The sequence below is a fragment of the Zootoca vivipara genome, chromosome 4 (assembly GCF_963506605.1).
Source record: "Zootoca vivipara chromosome 4, rZooViv1.1, whole genome shotgun sequence".
Lineage (NCBI taxonomy): Eukaryota > Metazoa > Chordata > Lepidosauria > Squamata > Lacertidae > Zootoca > Zootoca vivipara.
The window spans coordinates 34,377,316-34,396,519 of NC_083279.1; the positions used below are offsets into that span (position 1 = coordinate 34,377,316).

Here is a 19,204-nt window from a genome sequence, read left to right on the forward strand (position 1 = left end):
GAAACAGAACCTTCCACATTCCAGGTCTTGTCTGCCTACACATCAAGTTTCCATCACAGAGAAAACCTATCCTGTAGCATGGCCCTTTGGAGCTGTCCAAGGTACTGTTCCTTTTTGGTCTCTTGCGTCACTGGAATTTTGAGCAGAACATTGACAGCTTTCCCAGAAAACCTCAAGCTCTTATAAGAAACATCTCCCATTGTTCAGATTGTGTGTGTGCGCGCGCACGCATGTGTTCAGAAGTCTGTATTTTGGGTAAGCCCCCTCCATGATCAACCTCTTATTCTCTCTCTCTCTCTCTCTCTCTCTCTCTCTCTCTCTTCCCACCCTTCCAGTTTTTGGTGCAGGAAACTTTCAGAAAAAGAGAGACTGTACACAGTACAAAACATGCCTTGATTTAAAACAATTTGCACATTTCCCTCTGATAATTAACATTTTATGAGAATTTTCCCCTCCCCTGGGTTTCTATTATTTTAAGTTCCGAATTTACTTACAGAACTGTTAGCAGCTTTGAACACGATGGCATAATGGCAGTACCACTGGTTTAAGGTGAATAAATTTCTGATGTTTGCATGGTGACAACTGCTACAAATGCTTCATACATTCTGCTTACTGTGTGGGAACTAATTCAACTACAGTCTAACATTCTTAAAATATGAAGCATTCACAGAACTGGCACATATAAAAACCTGCCGCAGATGAATTCTTCTAATGCCTGCAGGAAATTAGAATAGAACAAATATGAGATTTATAAACAAATGTTGTTCTCCATCATTCACATCTTGCTCTTCAGAAAATGCTTACTGCTAAGTATATCAGCTCTTATGCTTGACACACCAAGCCTGCAGACATAATTAGAATCTATTACACAGAAAGAAATATTGTTTGAGAAGTACATAAAATTGTGTGCATACAGAAAGTTATATCCCTGTAAAATTTTATTTTCTCATCCTTGAAACAGATGCATCAAAATGCCTTTCTATAACTACACCAAGCTATGGTGTCTCATTATTTATTTATTTTTAGATACGATTTTATTGTGCATGAGGACAGTGGCCTTGGAGAACCAGGAGCCTGGATCTAAATTTGCAGCAAGGAAGTCATGGGATTTCCTGTAGATATATTGACTGACCTTCACATATTTCTCCATTCATTCTTATATCATTTTAATGTCATGGTGCTAGAAAGCGGTGTAATTTTCATTAGATTCCTCCTCTAGCATTTAGACGACAATTATGTTCAGTCTTCAATGTTTTGGGTTTTCTTATTACAAAGTCTATTTATTGACCTTCCCAGCTGCTTGTCTCAAAAGAGATTTGCTTCCTTGCAGGGGATTATTAAATTCTTATTCTCTTTTATAGGTGCATTTATTTTATGCTGCCTTTACGGCCAGTTTGAAGTCAGTGAGCCATTAACAGGGGGCACAAAGTGCATTTCTTTCAGGATCAAGGACACAAGTTTCCTTAAACATTTACAAGGGCAAGCTACCAAAAGGGACAAAATGAATAGGAGACAAAATGAATAGGAGATAAAAGGTCTTAACTCTTAAAGCAATAGGTGTCATGCCGTTTGTTGAGGTGAAAGGGAAGCATTCAGAGGCAAGTGAATATCAGGTACAGTGGAACCTTGGGTTGTGAACGTGATCCATGCGGGAGGCACGTTCGCAACCTGCAGCATTCACAACCCACAGATCACATGCGGGTGAAGCAATTCAGCGCTTCTGTGCAAGCGCAAAGTGCGATTTACTGCTTCTGTGCATGCGCGAGTGCCTAAACCCGGAAGTAACCCATTCTGGAACTTCCGGGTTCGGCGCGTCTGTAACATGAAAACTCACAACACGCACCGATCGCACCCGAGGTATGACTGTCCTGGAAACAAACGATGGGGAAGAACTGTTGTCATACCACTCTTCTTGAGGGCATCTTGCTGGTCACTGTCAAAAAGGACTTGATGGATCCTTCTTGAGAAGAGGTGAATGTTTGCTCATCTCCAAAGAACAGGTTCTACTGTGCTTTGAGTTGGAAAGCTACCCCCAGAAGCATCTTACCCAAGCAGGGGAAGATAGCAATTTATCAATAGGAAAAATGAAAGAAAGACACTTGCCACCTGCCATAAGCAGAGCTGAATCTAGCAGTCATATATACTCCCAACCAAGAACACTTCTGTCTTGTTTGGACTGAGTACCCTGTTTCTCATATTTTAAGACATACCCATAAAATAAGCCATAGCAGGATTTTTAAGCATTCAATGAATATAAGCCATACCCCGAAAATAAGACATAGTGATAGGCGCAGCAGCAATGCCGGCCGCGGCAGGAGGAGGAGGAAAAAAATAAGACATCCCTTGAAAATAAGCCATAGTGTGTTTTTTTGAGGAAAAAATAAATATAAGACATGTCTTATAATATGAGAAACACGGTATCAGTTTATTAAGTCACGTGATTCAGTTCATTAGTGACTCCAGGTACTTGTTCACAACATCCACGGCTTCAAATGAATTAGATGGAAAAACGAAGTAGAGTTTATCAGTGTGGAGATGGTACCTCAGTTAAAATACCTAGGAAGATGCCATCACTGGTTTCATATAGATGCTAAACAGGATTATGATAGAAGTCAATCTTGTGATACCCAAAATCTTGTGGGAGAAGAACAGTAGGACCCCTATAGGAATATCCCTGCAGGCTGGAATGGAAGTGAAGTGGAATGCCCCCAGCTTCTATCTTAATCTAGAAGATACTAGAATTGTGTTGAAAACTGCCCAGAGAGATACAAAATCAACATAGACACATTCTCATTGTAATTCTTCCAATATAGGATGCCTACCCATGGTGGTCAAATATAGATGGGATATTTACCCAAATATAGGTTGGGAAAAACTAGCGTAGATAACAGGTTTCATCCAGGAATGTTTGATGCTTGATAACTAACATTCACTGAAGTAGTAGCAAAGGCTAGCAAATTCAACAATAAGGAAGATGGTCTGGGTTCAAGGAGGACACATTAAGGAAATGACATGTTGTTGAATATGAGGTGTCCAGTAACAAAGAAAGCATATGATTTCTTTCATTATTTAAAACCCTACTTATCATACAAAGTTTTAACTCAACAATCTTGAATTGCAAGCAGAAAACTGGGCAGGAAATGGTAGAATAAATTTTAGAAGTTGCAAGAGAGGCTGTTTTACTAACACTATTTTCTGAAGAGCAAATTAAAACTCAAATATCAGAGTTGACAGGTTCGTACAAAAGCTGCTGAAACAAACTGTGACTGAAAAATTAACATGACTAGCCTTATTTTTTTAAGCCCTCAAAAACGTGAGGTTGCCAAGGAAATATCCTTGCTCCCAACAGCATTATAGGAATAGCTGTGGAAAAGGGGATGGGGAAAAAAGAAATTAGGCACGTGATTCCCTAGAACTACAAAAACAGTTCTGAGATCAATGAGGCTTTACATTTCTCATATAGCAATCCCAAAATTAAATAGCCATGTGTTTTAAATCTAAGGGGAGTCTTCAAAAGCAGAAAATATGCAAGTCCCATGTATGAGTCTTGGTAGCAAACTAAATCATGCCCCTTGATATAAAGTAACTGAACAGTGCAAAAGAATTTAAGATGAAAATTCTTAACCAATAATAAAAAAGATAGGAACTTTGAAACACACAAGGGGAGAATATTGAAGCAGGCCTTGATTATCAGTCATTTTAGGTAGACGACTAGGAAGATTTCCCCCAAAAGCTTGAAATATATTAATTCTACCACCGTGTCTAGGCATTTAAAAGGGCAGAAAGCCTTATTTTCAAAAAAACATTTACAAAGTAAATCAAATATTATTTGACTAACAAAAAATGTGCAAAGATTCTCTTTAAAAATCTAACTTACTGACAATTGGTTATGAAAGTGATCAAGTTGTTCCACAGCAATTTTTTAGAAGTATTCCATGTAAAAAGCTCAAAGGTTTAGAAATTGCTTTATATATCTATAAGCTTCTCAAAGCCAGACCTCATAACAGTTGGCTTTTGCAGTTCCAGAGGTGGGGAACTGCTGTGGCAATGGCAAAAGATAAAATCTGTGATTACATACAGGTAAAGAGCAGTGCTATTGAATTTATTCAGTCAGACATCGTGGCAGTAACGTCACAGGAAATAACATGGAAGGCCAAGTCTACTATGATAAGGATCAGATGGAACTCCTATCTTAAATGGATAACAACTACTGGACCAGAAGACATTCAGTGGAAATTAAAGACATTGTGCCCGTGGCTGAGGACAACTGTTTGAACCCTTCCAATGGATTATGGATGGGGGAGGGGTGGGAAGGGAAAGGAAAAATGGTACGGGAAATAAAAATTGAAAGGAGAGAATATAATGTATGTAAAAATTCTCGTACTTCAATAAAAATCTTTAATAAAAAAAGAGCAGTGCTATTGTTGCTGTTCTTAAAAAACAAATAAATGTTATCCTAACAGCATTTAAGGGCGGAATTTTTATCATTTTAAAACAAACTTTTCCCAGGCTGCGTACATGAATCCGATACATGAAACAAAACAATCAAAGGTTGTAGCAAATAATATTATGGGTAAGCTTTTTCAAGGAGAAAGCAAAGCATGAGCTGGATAGCTCAGTTGGTTAGAGCTTGGTGCTGACAACACCAAGGTTGCTGGTTTGATCCCCGTATGGGACAACTGCATATTCCTGCATTGCAGGGATTTGGACTAGATGATCCTCAGGATCCCTTCCAACTCTACAATTCTATGATTCTGTGTGGAAGCTTCTTTGTGAGGTTTGCTTTGTGTAAGAAGGGATATTTACACTGTTTGAGCTAACATTGATCATACAGGTAAATACACCCCAGTGTTTAAATTTAAATTGTGTTCACTTCTAGGAACACAAGAGCTAGATGGATCAGGAGAGTGGTCAATCTAGTCCAGCATCCTGTTCTCGCAGTGGCCAGCCAGATGTCTATGGGAAGCCCACAAGCAGGGATGTGAACTAACAGCACTTTCCCTTCCTGGGGTTTCCAGCAACTGGTTTGTATAAGGTTCAAATTATGCTTTGCAAGAGAACACTCAACAGTATTTAACAGGGTGCCTGAAAATCTGGCTTCTAGGGGTGTCCATGAGGATTTTTCTTTGCTAAATCAGGACACCGAACAGAGGTTTCCCAAAACCAAAGCTACAGTTCCCCACAAGAATGACAGAGTCTAATATCACTGTGCAGTTTACCTACAAAGTAATTCAGCAAGATTCTTCATAGTAACGATACATGAGCTTTGACCACAGTGACAACATCAGTTGTCTAGGATTTCTTCTATGGCCGGAATTGATACAAAAATTACTAAGAGCAAGGTGACCGCAAGGCAGCATTGTCCTGTACCGGTAATTAGGTACACATTCTTATAAATGTACTACTAGGAAGGAAATATAAAACTACAGGGAAAACATTTACTGAACACCAACTTTGCATTTCCTGTACTTCTGTCTCCAACATATAAATTTGTTTCATTTCCCAGCCCCAGATAATTCTGCAGTGCAATGTCATCTCAAAGAAAGATTTCCCTGGGGGAAACTGATTGTATACTCATGCTCTAAATCAGGCATGTCAAACCTGCGGCCCTCCAGATGTTTTGGACTACAATTCCCATCTTCCCCAACCACTGGTCCTGCTAGCTAGGGATCATGGGAGTTGTAGGCCAAAACATCTGGAGGGCCGCAGGTTTGACATGCCTGCTCTAAATAATATCAGCAACAGAAACTGGCCTTGTTAAAGCAAGTGATTGGATCACACTTTTTGATATTAGATGCCGAAATCATGGGCATAACTTATACTGGTTTAACACCCTGGGCTAAGGGTGAAATCCTATGCACACTCACCTGGGAGCAAGTCTCATTGAACTGTGAGTAGATATGCACAGAATTGCACTGTTAATTTCCTTTAAAGTTATATTAGGTTAGTGGCAATCATGCAGCATTGCGTGAACAGTACTTTTTTCTCAATTAGTCACCGCCACTATTTATTTATTTTTTAAAGCTTTGGATTAATCTAATCAATTTAAGCATGCACTCATTACCAGTACAACCCTATAACCACTTACATATAGCATTTCTTATTTCACTAAACTTCTCAAGCTGCTCTATTTCTGGTGGAAATGAAACAAACAAACAAACAAACAACAAACAACTTCTTGCAAAGCATAAATGGAAGCAAACTTTATAATACTGGTGAAACCTCCCCCTTAATAATAATAAAAAACTCCTGATCTATTCTTCTGCTCCACTCAAAATGTGTTACAATTCCATTCCTGCAGATGCATACACAGTGACAAAAACAAATCCTTTGGAACAGGCAATGTCAAATTCTGAAAGGTTGGTAGAGTTAATTTTTTTTACAGTTCACAACACAACTGATCCTGGAAAGACCTTATAATGTCAACAGAAGGCCAGCATTTGAACATCTGTACTGAGTATTTGTGATCTGGGTGTTCAAGAACAGCAGTATAGTTAAGAGAGTTTGCCAATTAATGTCATCTGGTGCTCTGTACCAAAACTGCAAATCAGGCGGAAGCTCTGGAAATAGTAATGAAAACGTTATTGTGTGGTGTATTTATTAAGAAACACAAAAAGAGTAGCAAACATTGTTGTTTTGTCAGGCTATGCAAGCTTTTAATATCTCTAGTCATTCAGACTTTCAATTGAGATTTATTAACCTGTCAAAACAAAAAGCAATTTTAGAACATACACAATTGCAGTTCATTTTAGCACATTTATTGCTCTATAAACAGTACATCCAGTCTTGTCTTTTAAGAGGGCTAAACTCAGGTTTCTCTTTTTGAAACAAGCAATTTCTATAATAGGAAAGTTTTGAGGGGGATGGCAAACACAAAAGCAATGCAATGCACAAGGTACATATTAAAATAAATTGAATTATATTTTCCAGAATTTATAATACAGCATCAACTCTGATTTTAGAGGCCTGCTTTCAGGGCATAATAACAACAAAATCCTAAACATACCTACTTGGAAGAGAAATCAATAGAACTAGGGAATCTGTGTCATATAACTTTCAGAGTATGGGGAAAAGCCAAGCGATAGCAATTCTTACATCACAGAAGCAACCCAAGTTCTTGCTTCTATGTAAGCATGCACAGCATTGAGGCTAAAGTGATATATTGAAAAAGGTACCCGTAGGCCATCCCTAGGTCATCATGCAGCAATTAAAGAACATCATACACAGTATTTTGAATACTTAACATGGATATCTATTATATTGAAGTACAGGCATTCCTTGTTCTTCCAACACCTGCTCTGCTCCTAAAGCTACTATTCTTATACACCAAGGTTTTGTTCTGTACCGACACCAAAATCCTTTTATTAGAATATAAAACTTTCACAGATGAATTTCTTCATCCTTGGAGTGACATTGAGCCTGAAGCGCTTTCCCAGTAATCGCTTTACGCAAAGCCAAAAAATCACATACTAGTCTCGCATGGTGAATCGAAGGATCAGTCATAGCAATTGCTTCTGTTTTTAACAACTGGGCGAAAGAGGAACTTTAGATCTTTTAAAAACTGTTTTGAGAAACAACACTTTCCTTGCTCAAAAACATTTAAGGTGGTTTAAACCATTTCACATCTCTCTTCCTCCTTGTGTGTATCTTAACAACTCTGCTAGGAAAGGAACAGTTCGATAGAATTTTAGAAAAAATTACTGGGTATCTAAAATACACAACACAAATATGACCCAGCATAACCGAAATCCACCTATTTTTGCTTGTTTCAATAACCAACATTTTTGGGTTGCCACCCATCCAGCCCCCACTGGAATGCATATATTTGCTGACTGAGAGAGGTCTATTATGCTCTGTGATACTTAGAGGGGTGTTTTTCATATTCTGCTGGGCTTTGGGGCAGGTGACAGCTGCACTTCTGTTAGCTCCAAAGCACAGCATGACATAAGGCAATTCAGGGAGTCAACAGGCCAGGGCAAGGTAGAGGCTTTCTATTTGCAAATAGAAATCTTGCAAATATTCGTTGAGGCATTTTGTAATTTCACCTTCCTCCAAAAGGAGCTAAAGTAATAGGTTGTGCACAGCTCCCCGCTGCAACAATCCATCTCATGGCTCCAACAGTTCAGTGGGGGGGGTTAACCCACCCTGCGTTGGCCTGGGAACCAACCCCACCCTGGACCCTGTTCCTTGTATCTCCTCCAACCCTCCCAACCAAGATCAGGGTGCCTCCCTGCTCAGAATCGACCTTCTGCTCAACAGCTGCAGAGGAAAATAACGTGTAAATTTTCAGAAGAATGTGTTCTACTCAACCGGCACCAAAAGTCACAACTAAGCCCAAAGCTAATTTGACCCAAGGGGATATAGAGGCATGTGACACAGAGGCGGGAGACTTGATTATCTAGCATTTTCCAAACAAACAGTAGAACTAGGAAAAAAAGAAAGAACACAGAACAGACAAGAACAAGTTGATACTTTAACATCCCTTCCCCAAAGGTCTATGGTGGGAAAGTTCAAGATATGATCCCTTCAATTAGATGCTAGGTTACTAAAAAGCACTCCCTCACTCTTGTGTTTTCCTTATAAAGTAAGATTGAAAAATGTTTCAGTTTTTCACGATACGCAGCATTTTTTGAAACATACAGATCTCTGCGGCACTTTGCCTCAAGATCCCACTTCAGCTCAGATAAGCCCCAAATCTTTCCTAAGTGGCCCTGCTTCAGTTCTTGATTTGGGATTTGTACAAACATTTTGCATATACAACTATACAGATCCAGATATTTATGTATCCATCTATATACAAACACAAAAACTGAATGATGGATAAGAATGCAAGCGGAATAAAGTAGGGTTTAGGCTTGGTGAAGGGGGCTCCAATCCTGAATTCCAGTTATTTGGATTAAACCCCATTGAATTCAATAGGATTTAGGTCTGCATAGAAATGGTCAAAATCGTGCTGCTATTTATTTCTTTATATTTAGAACTCATCTAACACAAAAGAATTATTTGGGTGGGAAAACCAATGCCTCTACACTGTAAGCAAAACTAAATAAAGCTTAATATAATTTAAAATCCATGATATTTATTCCCTGATTTAACCCTGGCCAAACAAGCAGGTTTCTCTAGCTTGGATTTTGGTGGCCCCAGAATAGGAGGAGGTTCCATAACTGGGGACCAAAACACATTTCTTATGGTATTTCTGCTTGAATCTGCTTCATAGATAATAGTATTAAGGTGAAGGGTTTGATGGATCAGGTATTATTATACAAATAGGAACAAGGAAAATCTCTGGGCTCTTCAGTGATTATTATTACAACTATTCAAATTATTGGGGACGCGGGTGGCGCTGTGGGTTAAACCACTGAGCCTAGGGCTTGCCGATCAGAAGTTTGACGGTTCAAATCCCTGTGACAGGGTGAGCTCCCGTTGCTCGGTCCCAGCTCCTGCCAACCTAGCAGTTTGAAAGCACGTCAAAGTGCAAGTAGATAAATAGGTACTGCTACAGCAGGAAGGTAAACGGCGTTTCCGTGTGCTGCTCTGGTTCGCCAGAAGCGGCTTTGTCATGCTGGCCACATGACCTGGAAGCTGTATGCCAGCTCCCTTGGCCAATAACGCGGGATGAGCGCCGCAACCCCAGAGATGGTCACGACTGGACCTAATGGTCAGGGGTCCCTTTACCTTTACTTATTCAAATTATTATTGTTATTATTATTATACAAAGCCCATTGTGAAAAAATTTCAGGTTTTTCCCATATATACAGTCATACCTCGGTTTAAGTACACTTCGGTTTGAGTATTTTCAGTTTAAGTACTCCGCGGACCCGTCTGGAACGGATTAATCTACTTTCTATTACTTTCCATAGGAAAGTTCGCTTCAGGTTAAGTATGGCCTTCCGGAACCAATTACTGTAATACCTCGGGTTAAGTACGCTTCAGGTTGAGTACTCTGCGGACCTGTCTAGAACGGATTAATCCACTTTCCATTACTTTCAATGGGAAAGTTTGCTTCAGGTTAAGTACGGACTTCTGGAACCAATTAAGCACTTAAACCGAGGTACCACTGTACAGTACATAACAAAGAGAATTTCCCAGGTTTCATAAAACTGAAGCCTAGGATGCATTTGGCCGTCAAACAGTACTTTATAAACTACAATTTACAATCAGCTTATAATTGCACTATATTCATGGCTGCTGTCTACTGAACTAATATAAGATAAGATACTTTGCCCTCTTTACGCAATAAATAGTTTGTTAGTGTTAATAAACTATACCGTGTATGCGGCTTTGTTGCCAACTGAGAGACAGTAATATAGAACAAAAATAATAAATATAGCCTTGGCACCTCATAAACTGCAAACAAGTAAGAGAGAAACATGGAAACCCAAATATCAGGATACTTTTAAAAGCAAGTTCTTGCAATATGAAATTGCTTTATTTTTTTAACAAAAGGATCTTAAAATAAAGGCTACAGCAACAAAACAAAATGCATTTGGCCTTTCTAAGTTTTCTGCAGACCCCTCTGGAATAATAAATTAAGAGAACAATAAAAATAATGCTTACAGAGCAATTCCTTGTTTTAGTCGGCCTTTGTTCCAAACCTGTGGAGATGCGCAGTTATGACAAGCATTGGGGCAATTAAAAAAGCAACTTCAACTATAGAGGGAAGATCAATACCCTGAATCTTTTTAAGAAGAGGATTAATTCATTGCTTGCCACAACCCAGAACACCTCTTAAAACATTTTATGAGAGAATTCCAGTAAATTAAATCTAACTATTCAATGATTGTTCTGTTGGCAGTGCCAGAAGTGCTAAGGGCCTTGGAAAGAGGAAAAACACAACTCAGTGAGTAGTTTATCATGAAATAAAGTTTTTTTTCTTTTTTCTTTGCTTTCCCCAACCTCTCTCCACAGCTTCCTATGGATAATATGTGATAATACATGTAATGAGCTCCTTAAAACAATTACCGGTAGTAGCATCTCTCCAGTGACCTGCTAATCTGAATATAATGTTTTTTACCAACCACTGCATGCCTTCACACCCACATCACGTAGAGGGGGAAGAGGGTTATAAAATGTGATTTAGTATTCTGCCTCATATTTCATCAAGTCCCTTACCAGCTGCTTGATATATTATCAAGACGAGCGCAAGTTCATTCTCCCCCCCCCCTTGACTGGGGCACCCCAAAGAATATAAGCAAATTGTAACTCTTTCCTTACATCACCAGTAGCGCCTAAAAGAATGGCAATGTTGACCATATTTTTGCTTTAACAATGGCTGACGTATTGTGGATATATAACAGAACCTAGGCCAATGGTTAAATTGCTTTCAATACAGGCAATATCTCACCCCACCACTCAAATAAATAAAAAAGCAGGCCAGCTGGAGGTGAGGAATTTTGTAGCTGAAAGTCTTATAATTGAAATAAATTGCAAATGCCTCCAGAGTCAATTTAGAACAGGGTGGTCCAACACATGGCCCTTGAGACCTTTTTTTGGTGGCCCTTGGCAACATTTGATGCCCTCACGTTGTCTTCCCAAGCTGGGAAAGCGAACTGCTGGGCTTTGGGAGTGAGGCATGAGCAGTAAAAATGATGATGAGTGCAAGCTTTAAAACACAAGCCAATGCCAGGTACAAAGATAACTTACAAAGCTTTGAATAACTCTTCTGTTGGGCATTTGGTTGTGTAATGTGGCATTGCATTAGAAAAGGGAAATAGTCTCAAACTGGGGAGAGAAACTTTGCACTGACAGCTCAAAACTGGTAGGTTTTTTTTTCCTCCAAGGGGAAGAGACATGGGGCTCTCATATCAATTCCCTATAGGTGAAAAAACCGCTTGAGGTGGGAAATTTTAAGTTGAAAAGGGACACAAAATGGTTCAAAAGCCATTTTCTTCAGCTCATACACAGCACATCCCCAGGTTGCTTTGGGTTGGAGTAGAGCAGGGGTCCCCAGACTTACCGGCGTTTGGGCCGGTTCCCACCGCGCCGATAGTGCGGCGGGCCGGAGGGCGGGGGAGCGCGTGCCTGTGCGGGCCGGCGGGCGGGGGAGTGCGCGCCCGTGCGCATGCGCATGAGCGCTTACTGGCGCGGCGGCGCGCTTCCAGGGGGGGGAAGCGCTGAAAATCCGTTGTGCGCATGTGCGTGGGCCTCCCCCGACCCGGAAGTGCACCAGAAATGACTTCTTCCGGGTCGGGAGAGGCCCATACGCATGCACACAAAGGATTTTCGGCTCTTTTTCCCCAACCCGGAAGAGTGCTGTCGCACTGCGCACCGTAAGAGCGGGCGGCAGCGGCGGGCGGCGGGGGTCGTCGCGGGCCAGATTGGCAGGCTAATTGGGCCGCATCCGGCCCCCGGGCCGTAGTCTGGGGACCCCTGGAGTAGAGAATCCAGAACTCTGATATTCATGTGGTTTAAGCCAAAGTGCCTCAATTCTTATCTTTAAAATGGGAACGAATACAACAAATTCTACAGTTTTATGCTGAATATGAATAAGGTAAAAATAGGGAAGGAGCATATGAAAATGCAGTTTTCTGCTCTGCTACCAAGTTAGACAACTGCTTCTTCCTTGCAGTACCCTGCATTAGGTTTACGATTTGCCAGTCTCTGCTAATTCTTGGTACTCAATAGTGATAAGCTCTTGTGAAACTGAGGCAGTGAAAAATATTGGAGGAAAACAATCCATATTAAAAAATGAAGCCTTGCACTCGATTTAAAATTTAAAGTGGGAAATGTAATTGTCAGGAAGTTTTAATGGATACAACCAATGGGAGTTGCATTAGGGCAGCACAAATTAGCCCATTATACACAGCTTGGAAACCATGCATACGGAGGCATATAAATTTAAAGGTTTGGAATGGAGAACATACCTGCAAAATTAAGACATTTATTTAGTGCCAACTTGCATTCAACAGTTCAGTTCAGCTCTCTGATCTAATGCAGAGTTTCCCAAACTTGGGTCTCCAGCTGTTCTCATCATCCCTAACCACTGGTTCTGCTAGCTAGAGAGGGTGGGAGTTGTGGTCCAAAAACAAATGTAGATCCAAGTTTGGGAAACGCTAGTCTAATGCAATCTATTCAAGGGATTATATAAATACCGGTAAGTAAAAATGAGTTTTAGACTTAAGCTTCATACGGTTTCAAGCACTAGGCTCCCTTGTTCTAGCTATAAGTAAAAAGCCCCAAACCAGGGACAACACTTGCCTAGAAAGGGTTGAGGAGACATGATTCAACATATTGAACTAGTGGTAGCCAGCCTGGTGCCCTCTAGATACTGTATTACACACACATACCCCAATACCTGGCTACCAGCCCCACTGGTAAGGGACTGATGTGATTTTAGAGTCCACTGCTGAGACCATCACATTGCCTTCAGCCAACTGAAACCCACTGTAGAACACAAATTTAGTATCTATCACTTAACCAGTCACAAATGCTTCAAAAAGTTACAGCTAATAAAGTTGTTGCCTGTTTGAAAACCCAATTTTGTATTTTACTTCTTTACTACTGGGGTTCAGGAGGGAAATGTCTTTACTTTGTTTCAGATACAGGACATACAGAAATAATGTCATGTTCAACACTCAAAACAAAAACATCATGAAACGTGTTACAAAATGTCCTATTCTGAACATTTAGAAGAGATTACTTGCACTCATACACAAGATCTCAAATGTTGCAGGTGGAAAAGTCTGTGTCCAAACAGCACCTAGGTTTATAAATATATTGGACACACTTAAAACACTCCTGTTCATTTGTAGTGTACAGCAGCAAATCGATACGCATTTGCATTGCAAACCATTATATACAATGAAGAAACATAATCTTTGCCCATACTTTCCCACTTGTTTTTTATAGTTGCTATCAAATCTCACATAGAACTTACTATATTATATAAAAAATGAAAATCAAAGCATGACCTGGGATTATAGACTGCCGCTTTTATTACTATGATTATTCCTACCTTTTCTGGAGGCGGAGGAGGGTTAAATCTCTTTGCACAGACTAAAAACACATCAGGCTGTGGCTTGCCAGCCTTCACTTCAGGGTCATCTCCCAACACAATATGATGAAATAAATTAAAGAAGTCTTTGTGTCGACTTGTTTTCATTTCAAATGTCACCTGAGATGAGCTGGTGGCAACAGCTATGGGTATGTTGTGTTGATGTAGATGGCGGATTAGTTTTTCAACACCTGTGAAACAGGAAAAAAAATATATATGAAAGTGTTAAAATGCACTTGTTTGAGAAAAAAGAGAGGAGCTAGATTTACTGGAGTTCTTCACCCTACCTGCTGAACTTGATTTAGTTAGTTCTCTTTCCTGCCTCCGCCAAAAGATTAATGGTTGATAATAGACCTATTTGGGTGTTTGTACCTTGTGTGGGATGGTTTTCGTTGCTGCCTCCTATATATCTCTGTATAACTCTTGAGAGTCTCATGGACTGCAAGAAGACCAAACCTATCCATTCCAAAGTAAATCAGCCCTGAGTGCTCACTGGAAGGACAGATCCTGAAGCTGAAGCTCCAATACTTTGGCCACCTCATGAGAAGAGAAGACTCCCTGGAAAAGACCCTGATGTTGGGAATGATTGAGGGCACAAGGAGAAGGGGACGACAGAGAACAAGATGGTTGGACAGTGTTCTCAAAGCTACCAACATGAGTCTGACCAAACTGCAGGAGGCAGTGCAAGACAGGAGTGCCTGGCGTGCTATGGTCCATGGGGTCACGAAGAGTCGGACACGACTAAACGACTAAATAACAACAACAAGAACTACAATTACCAGTACCCTTAACATATGCATTAAATGTGTATTGGATGTGGTTTCAATGTATGGTGTGGATCTACCTTTCTTTGCAGGGAAGAGTGGGATTGAAATAAGTAACAAAATGTTCTTTTGTCTTCGGCTTTTTGTCCTTAAGAACACTTGCCTCTAAGTAAGTTCTGTTGAAATAAATAAAACTTATGGCCAGATAAACACGCTCAGAATCCCAACAGTTCAGTAGCTTCCCCTTCTTGTCTTCCCGCGTGACCTGCATTAAATTATTATTATTTTCTGCACACATACGCAGCAGCCAAATCTTTCACACTGCTCTTAGGAGGTCATCCTTCACAGCTGGTAGCAGAACATCGTTAAAATGAAACAAAAGCAAAGAGTAGCCTTTGTCATTTCCAACTGTTAGTAGACTTTGTTACCTTGGTGCTGCCATGTCTTTTCTAGAGCTGTTACCCAATAAGCAACAAGGTGAACTTTGTGATTTCTTTAAAAATGTACACTCAAGATTTGTCCTTCTCAGCTGTAACACCACCATTTTTTATCTGAGAAATTCTCTCCCTATTAGTATTTGGTAACTTCAGCTACGTCCCCCTTCCCTTATTCAATGGAAGTTTGATATGAACTATGTTAAGACTTAGAATCAAAGAGTTGGAAAAGACCACAAGGGCCATCCAGTCCAACCCCCTGCCAAGCAGGCAACACCATCAAAGCATTCTTGACTTGATGCTTTTGAATGTTAAGAATTGATGCTTTTGAATTATGGTGCTGGAGGAGACTCTTGAGAGTCCCATGGACTGCAAGAAGATCAAACCTATCCATTCTGAAGGAAATCAGCCCTGAGTGGTCACTGGAAGGACAGATCCTGAAGCTGAAGCTCCAATACTTTGGCCACCTCATGAGAAGACTCCCTGGAAAAGACCCTGATGTTGGGAATGATTGAGGGCACAAGGAGAAGGGGACGACAGAGGACAAGATGGTTGGATAGCATTCTCGAAGCTACCAACATGAGTCTGACCAAACTGCAGGAGGCAGTGCAAGACAGGAGTGCCTGGCGTGCTATGGTCCATGGGGTCACGAAGAGTCAGATATGATTAAATGATTAAATGACTAAATGACAACAACCTTGTGTGGATTTTAACTGTGTGAGGGGGAATATGTGGCTGCACCTTCTGCCACTGACGTTACATCCTCACTGGCTGCACCACCCATCACCCATTTATTTTAGTCCTTGTCCATAGAAGTTCCATCTCTCTAGTCTTGCATAGGCTTCAAAAATTAGTTCTGCAGTCCCTAGGGCTGCTAGTGGTGGAAAAATGCCCCCTCCACAGAAAGAATCCTGTTGCCCTAACAGGTCCTTGGTGGTGGGCTACATTTCTCATACATCAGTTAATCCCTGTCTAAGTCAATGGAGAGTCTGTCTCAATAAACTTGCACAAGGGGAGGGAGTTTGTAGCCCAAAAATTGGTGGAGCAAATGCCCCCAGGGACCTTTAAAGCAACAGAAATCTTCATCCCTACAAGCTGATTTCAGCACTATAGTATCTCTTCTGTTTAGCAAGTAGAAATACACAGTACAGATGAACTGAATCTGAACTTTTTTTAAAAAAAAGGTGATGATTTTTTATATGAAAAAAGAAATAGCAAAAACAATTTTTAATATGAAACATGAAAGTAAAAAAAAGGAAAGTTTTCTACTGTATATCCCCGCAGGTATATAGAAACCACGGAGTGCATCATACTACATAAAATCAAGATCGTATGCAGAGAAAACATCTGTAGAATAAGAGGAACTGTGCTGTAATACATGAACTTCTGGCCAAAAAACAAACAAATAAATAAATAAAAGGAAGGGAAGTAATGCATATTTAGTAGGTCTGATGTAGTTAATTAAGCTGAAAGGATCAAAATTAAACCTCAAGAACTTTAAACAACAATTAGTCCCATGCCAAATTTAGAACTCTGATCAGATGTATTTTTAAAAAAAATCCTGACAGAATTGAAGTATTTCTCATGGGACAATAGAAGCTTTCAGAAAGGAATAATTCAGCATTTTCCATTTGACAGCTCTGAAAAATACATAAAATAACACAAATTAAACTTTTCTTGTGGCTTTATTTTGCCCCTGGTGCTTCTGCTCTTTCTAGTCTACTGTAACTCAAGTAGCAGCAATTATTTTGGTGAGAATGATTCTCTTATTTACATATTTTGCTTTCCACAATGTATTTGCATTTATCCTCTGATATTAAGGATACATATGGGGCTCCTCAATTCAATGGGGCTTTCTTTTGATTTGGAATGCACAGCATTACACTGCAAAGCATGCACAAAAAATGTGTGTTCATTTATGTATTATTTCCATATATAGAGCTTGCAACCTGAAGATCTCGAAGCGGTTCGCAATAGATAAAATACATATATAAACACAGTACGTACAATAAAAACCGTGTCAAATTATTCACATAAAAACTGAAATAGAACCATATACATAAACACAGTATCACTATGAGGTCGAAGAGCTTTACACAGCAGCAAAATGTAAAATTCCAACAAACCAACTTTTCGCACAACCACTCACTCAATCTCATTCACCACTACTTTTGCACAACCACTACAATCATCCACTGCTTCATACATTATCTCTGTCAACCAGCCAGTACATACATATACCACTTGTACTCAACAATATGACATAAAAAAATATTGAAATGTTAATATTATAAGCTTTTTTCTAGCAACTGGTTTGTCTTTGTTTTCAATGCTGCAGTGTATACCAGTATGCTTTCTGGGGGCCTCCAAAACAGCAAAGTAAGTTTAAATCCAATTGCAAGTCTTGACAGTAGAAAATTCAGGTCCCTTTTGTTTAAAAAGGAGGGGGGGATGTTTAGGAGGCATTTCACCCTCTCTGCAGACTATAATTAATGCAGTGACACTTTACAGAGGTCATTAAACTTCCTTGCCAAGTGTTATCCTTTTATTCAAAAAAGTGATAGTTTAGCAAATGTTTACCAGTCTTTCCACTTGGGACTTTGCAAACCCAGGTGAACGGATAAAAGAATTACTACATAAAGCCTCAGGATACATACATGAAAAATGAAGCAGTCTGCACATCACTTAGAATTTAATTAAACACTTTAAAACCCCTCCACCTTTTTTCCTTGTCAAGCGGGTCTCTGTTAAACATTGAAGATATTTTCAAATACTGTGGTATCTGTGAAGCTGATTAACTGATTAATGCCAGGGTGGGTTGATTTAAATCATGCCCTTTTCAATAAATGATTCAAGTCAATATTATTTTTCAACCAAGTATGGATACTAATTAGCTCCTGTAGCAATTTTAGAATACTGGCATGCAACTAAATATATCCTGAATACTACCTAGGAATATAATGCAGAACTTTAATCATACAGCCTCATGTGCCTTTTGCACTACAAACATGGATAGTTGGGGGCAGCTGAATTCTGAAATGAGTGGATTTCTGAGCAAATCTAGGAGCATGCAAGTGCCAAGAGAATGGGCTTGTAGTTATTGGGCATAACATTAGATCAACAATCAATAGCTGCCTTGTTTGCTTAGCAGTCACAAATAATCAAAACTCATCTATTTGCATTGATCTTCCAGGTTTCTCATTCATTTACTTAAAAAAACCTGCTTTTGACCAACTTTGTTTTCTAATGTGTGAATGATTCAAACTAGAGTTCAACATGTTTCCATTACTTTTAAATTTCACTGCCGGAGTGAGGGGGCACACAGTGGGGTTCTTTAAGAAGGAAAGCAGGTTTGGTTTGGTTTCTACAAAAGCAATTCTGATTTCCAGTGCCGGATTTATGTACTGTATAAATTAAACAAGCTAATAGCTTAGGGCCTCACTCTTGGGTGCCCCCCCCCAAAAAAATTAATATTAATATATTTCTTCTTAATTGTATTTCAGTTCAACAATTACTTTGATAAAATACATATTTTGTTAGGTGCAACGGCATTTAGATATCTATAAGGTCCATAAATTACCATATAGCATATGTTCAACACAAAAAACAGTGACAATTTGTTGTTGACAAAGGACAGCTGGACATATAAAGGGCTCCATTACCTTCAGTAGCTCAGGGCCAGATTTTTTTATGATTTCTGATTGACATGAGCTAAGAGAATAGCTTGCTCTATACTTGATCAGTTTGGAGCATCAGTGGAAGTGGGTATGAAACTAACATTACATCCCACATTATAACTAAAAGGGGTCTGGTTGGGGGATTTCCAAGTTTCAGTGAAAAACAAAGTAGATTTGGCACACCTTTAAAGGCGATATTCTGAAAGATCTACAACAATTTCTACAAGCTGATGTTATGTTAACAATACTAGTTTACGCATATTTCCCCTTTCTTATATCGCACATTTACACCTTTAAATTGCATGGAGCATGAGATGTGTATGTCATGCATTTTCA

The 19,204-nt window shown here is 39.6% G+C and overlaps 1 protein-coding gene across 1 annotated transcript in view; it reads right to left on the bottom strand.

Annotated features, from left to right (window-relative positions):
* The window catches only part of PUDP (pseudouridine 5'-phosphatase), a 61,797-nt gene that overhangs the window by 15,854 nt on the left and 26,739 nt on the right, over positions 1–19,204 (bottom strand). The window contains exon 3 of the mRNA XM_035116360.2: positions 13,955–14,184. Within this exon, the coding sequence (XP_034972251.2) occupies positions 13,955–14,184 (230 nt within the window). The remainder of the gene's footprint in view (positions 1–13,954; positions 14,185–19,204) is intronic.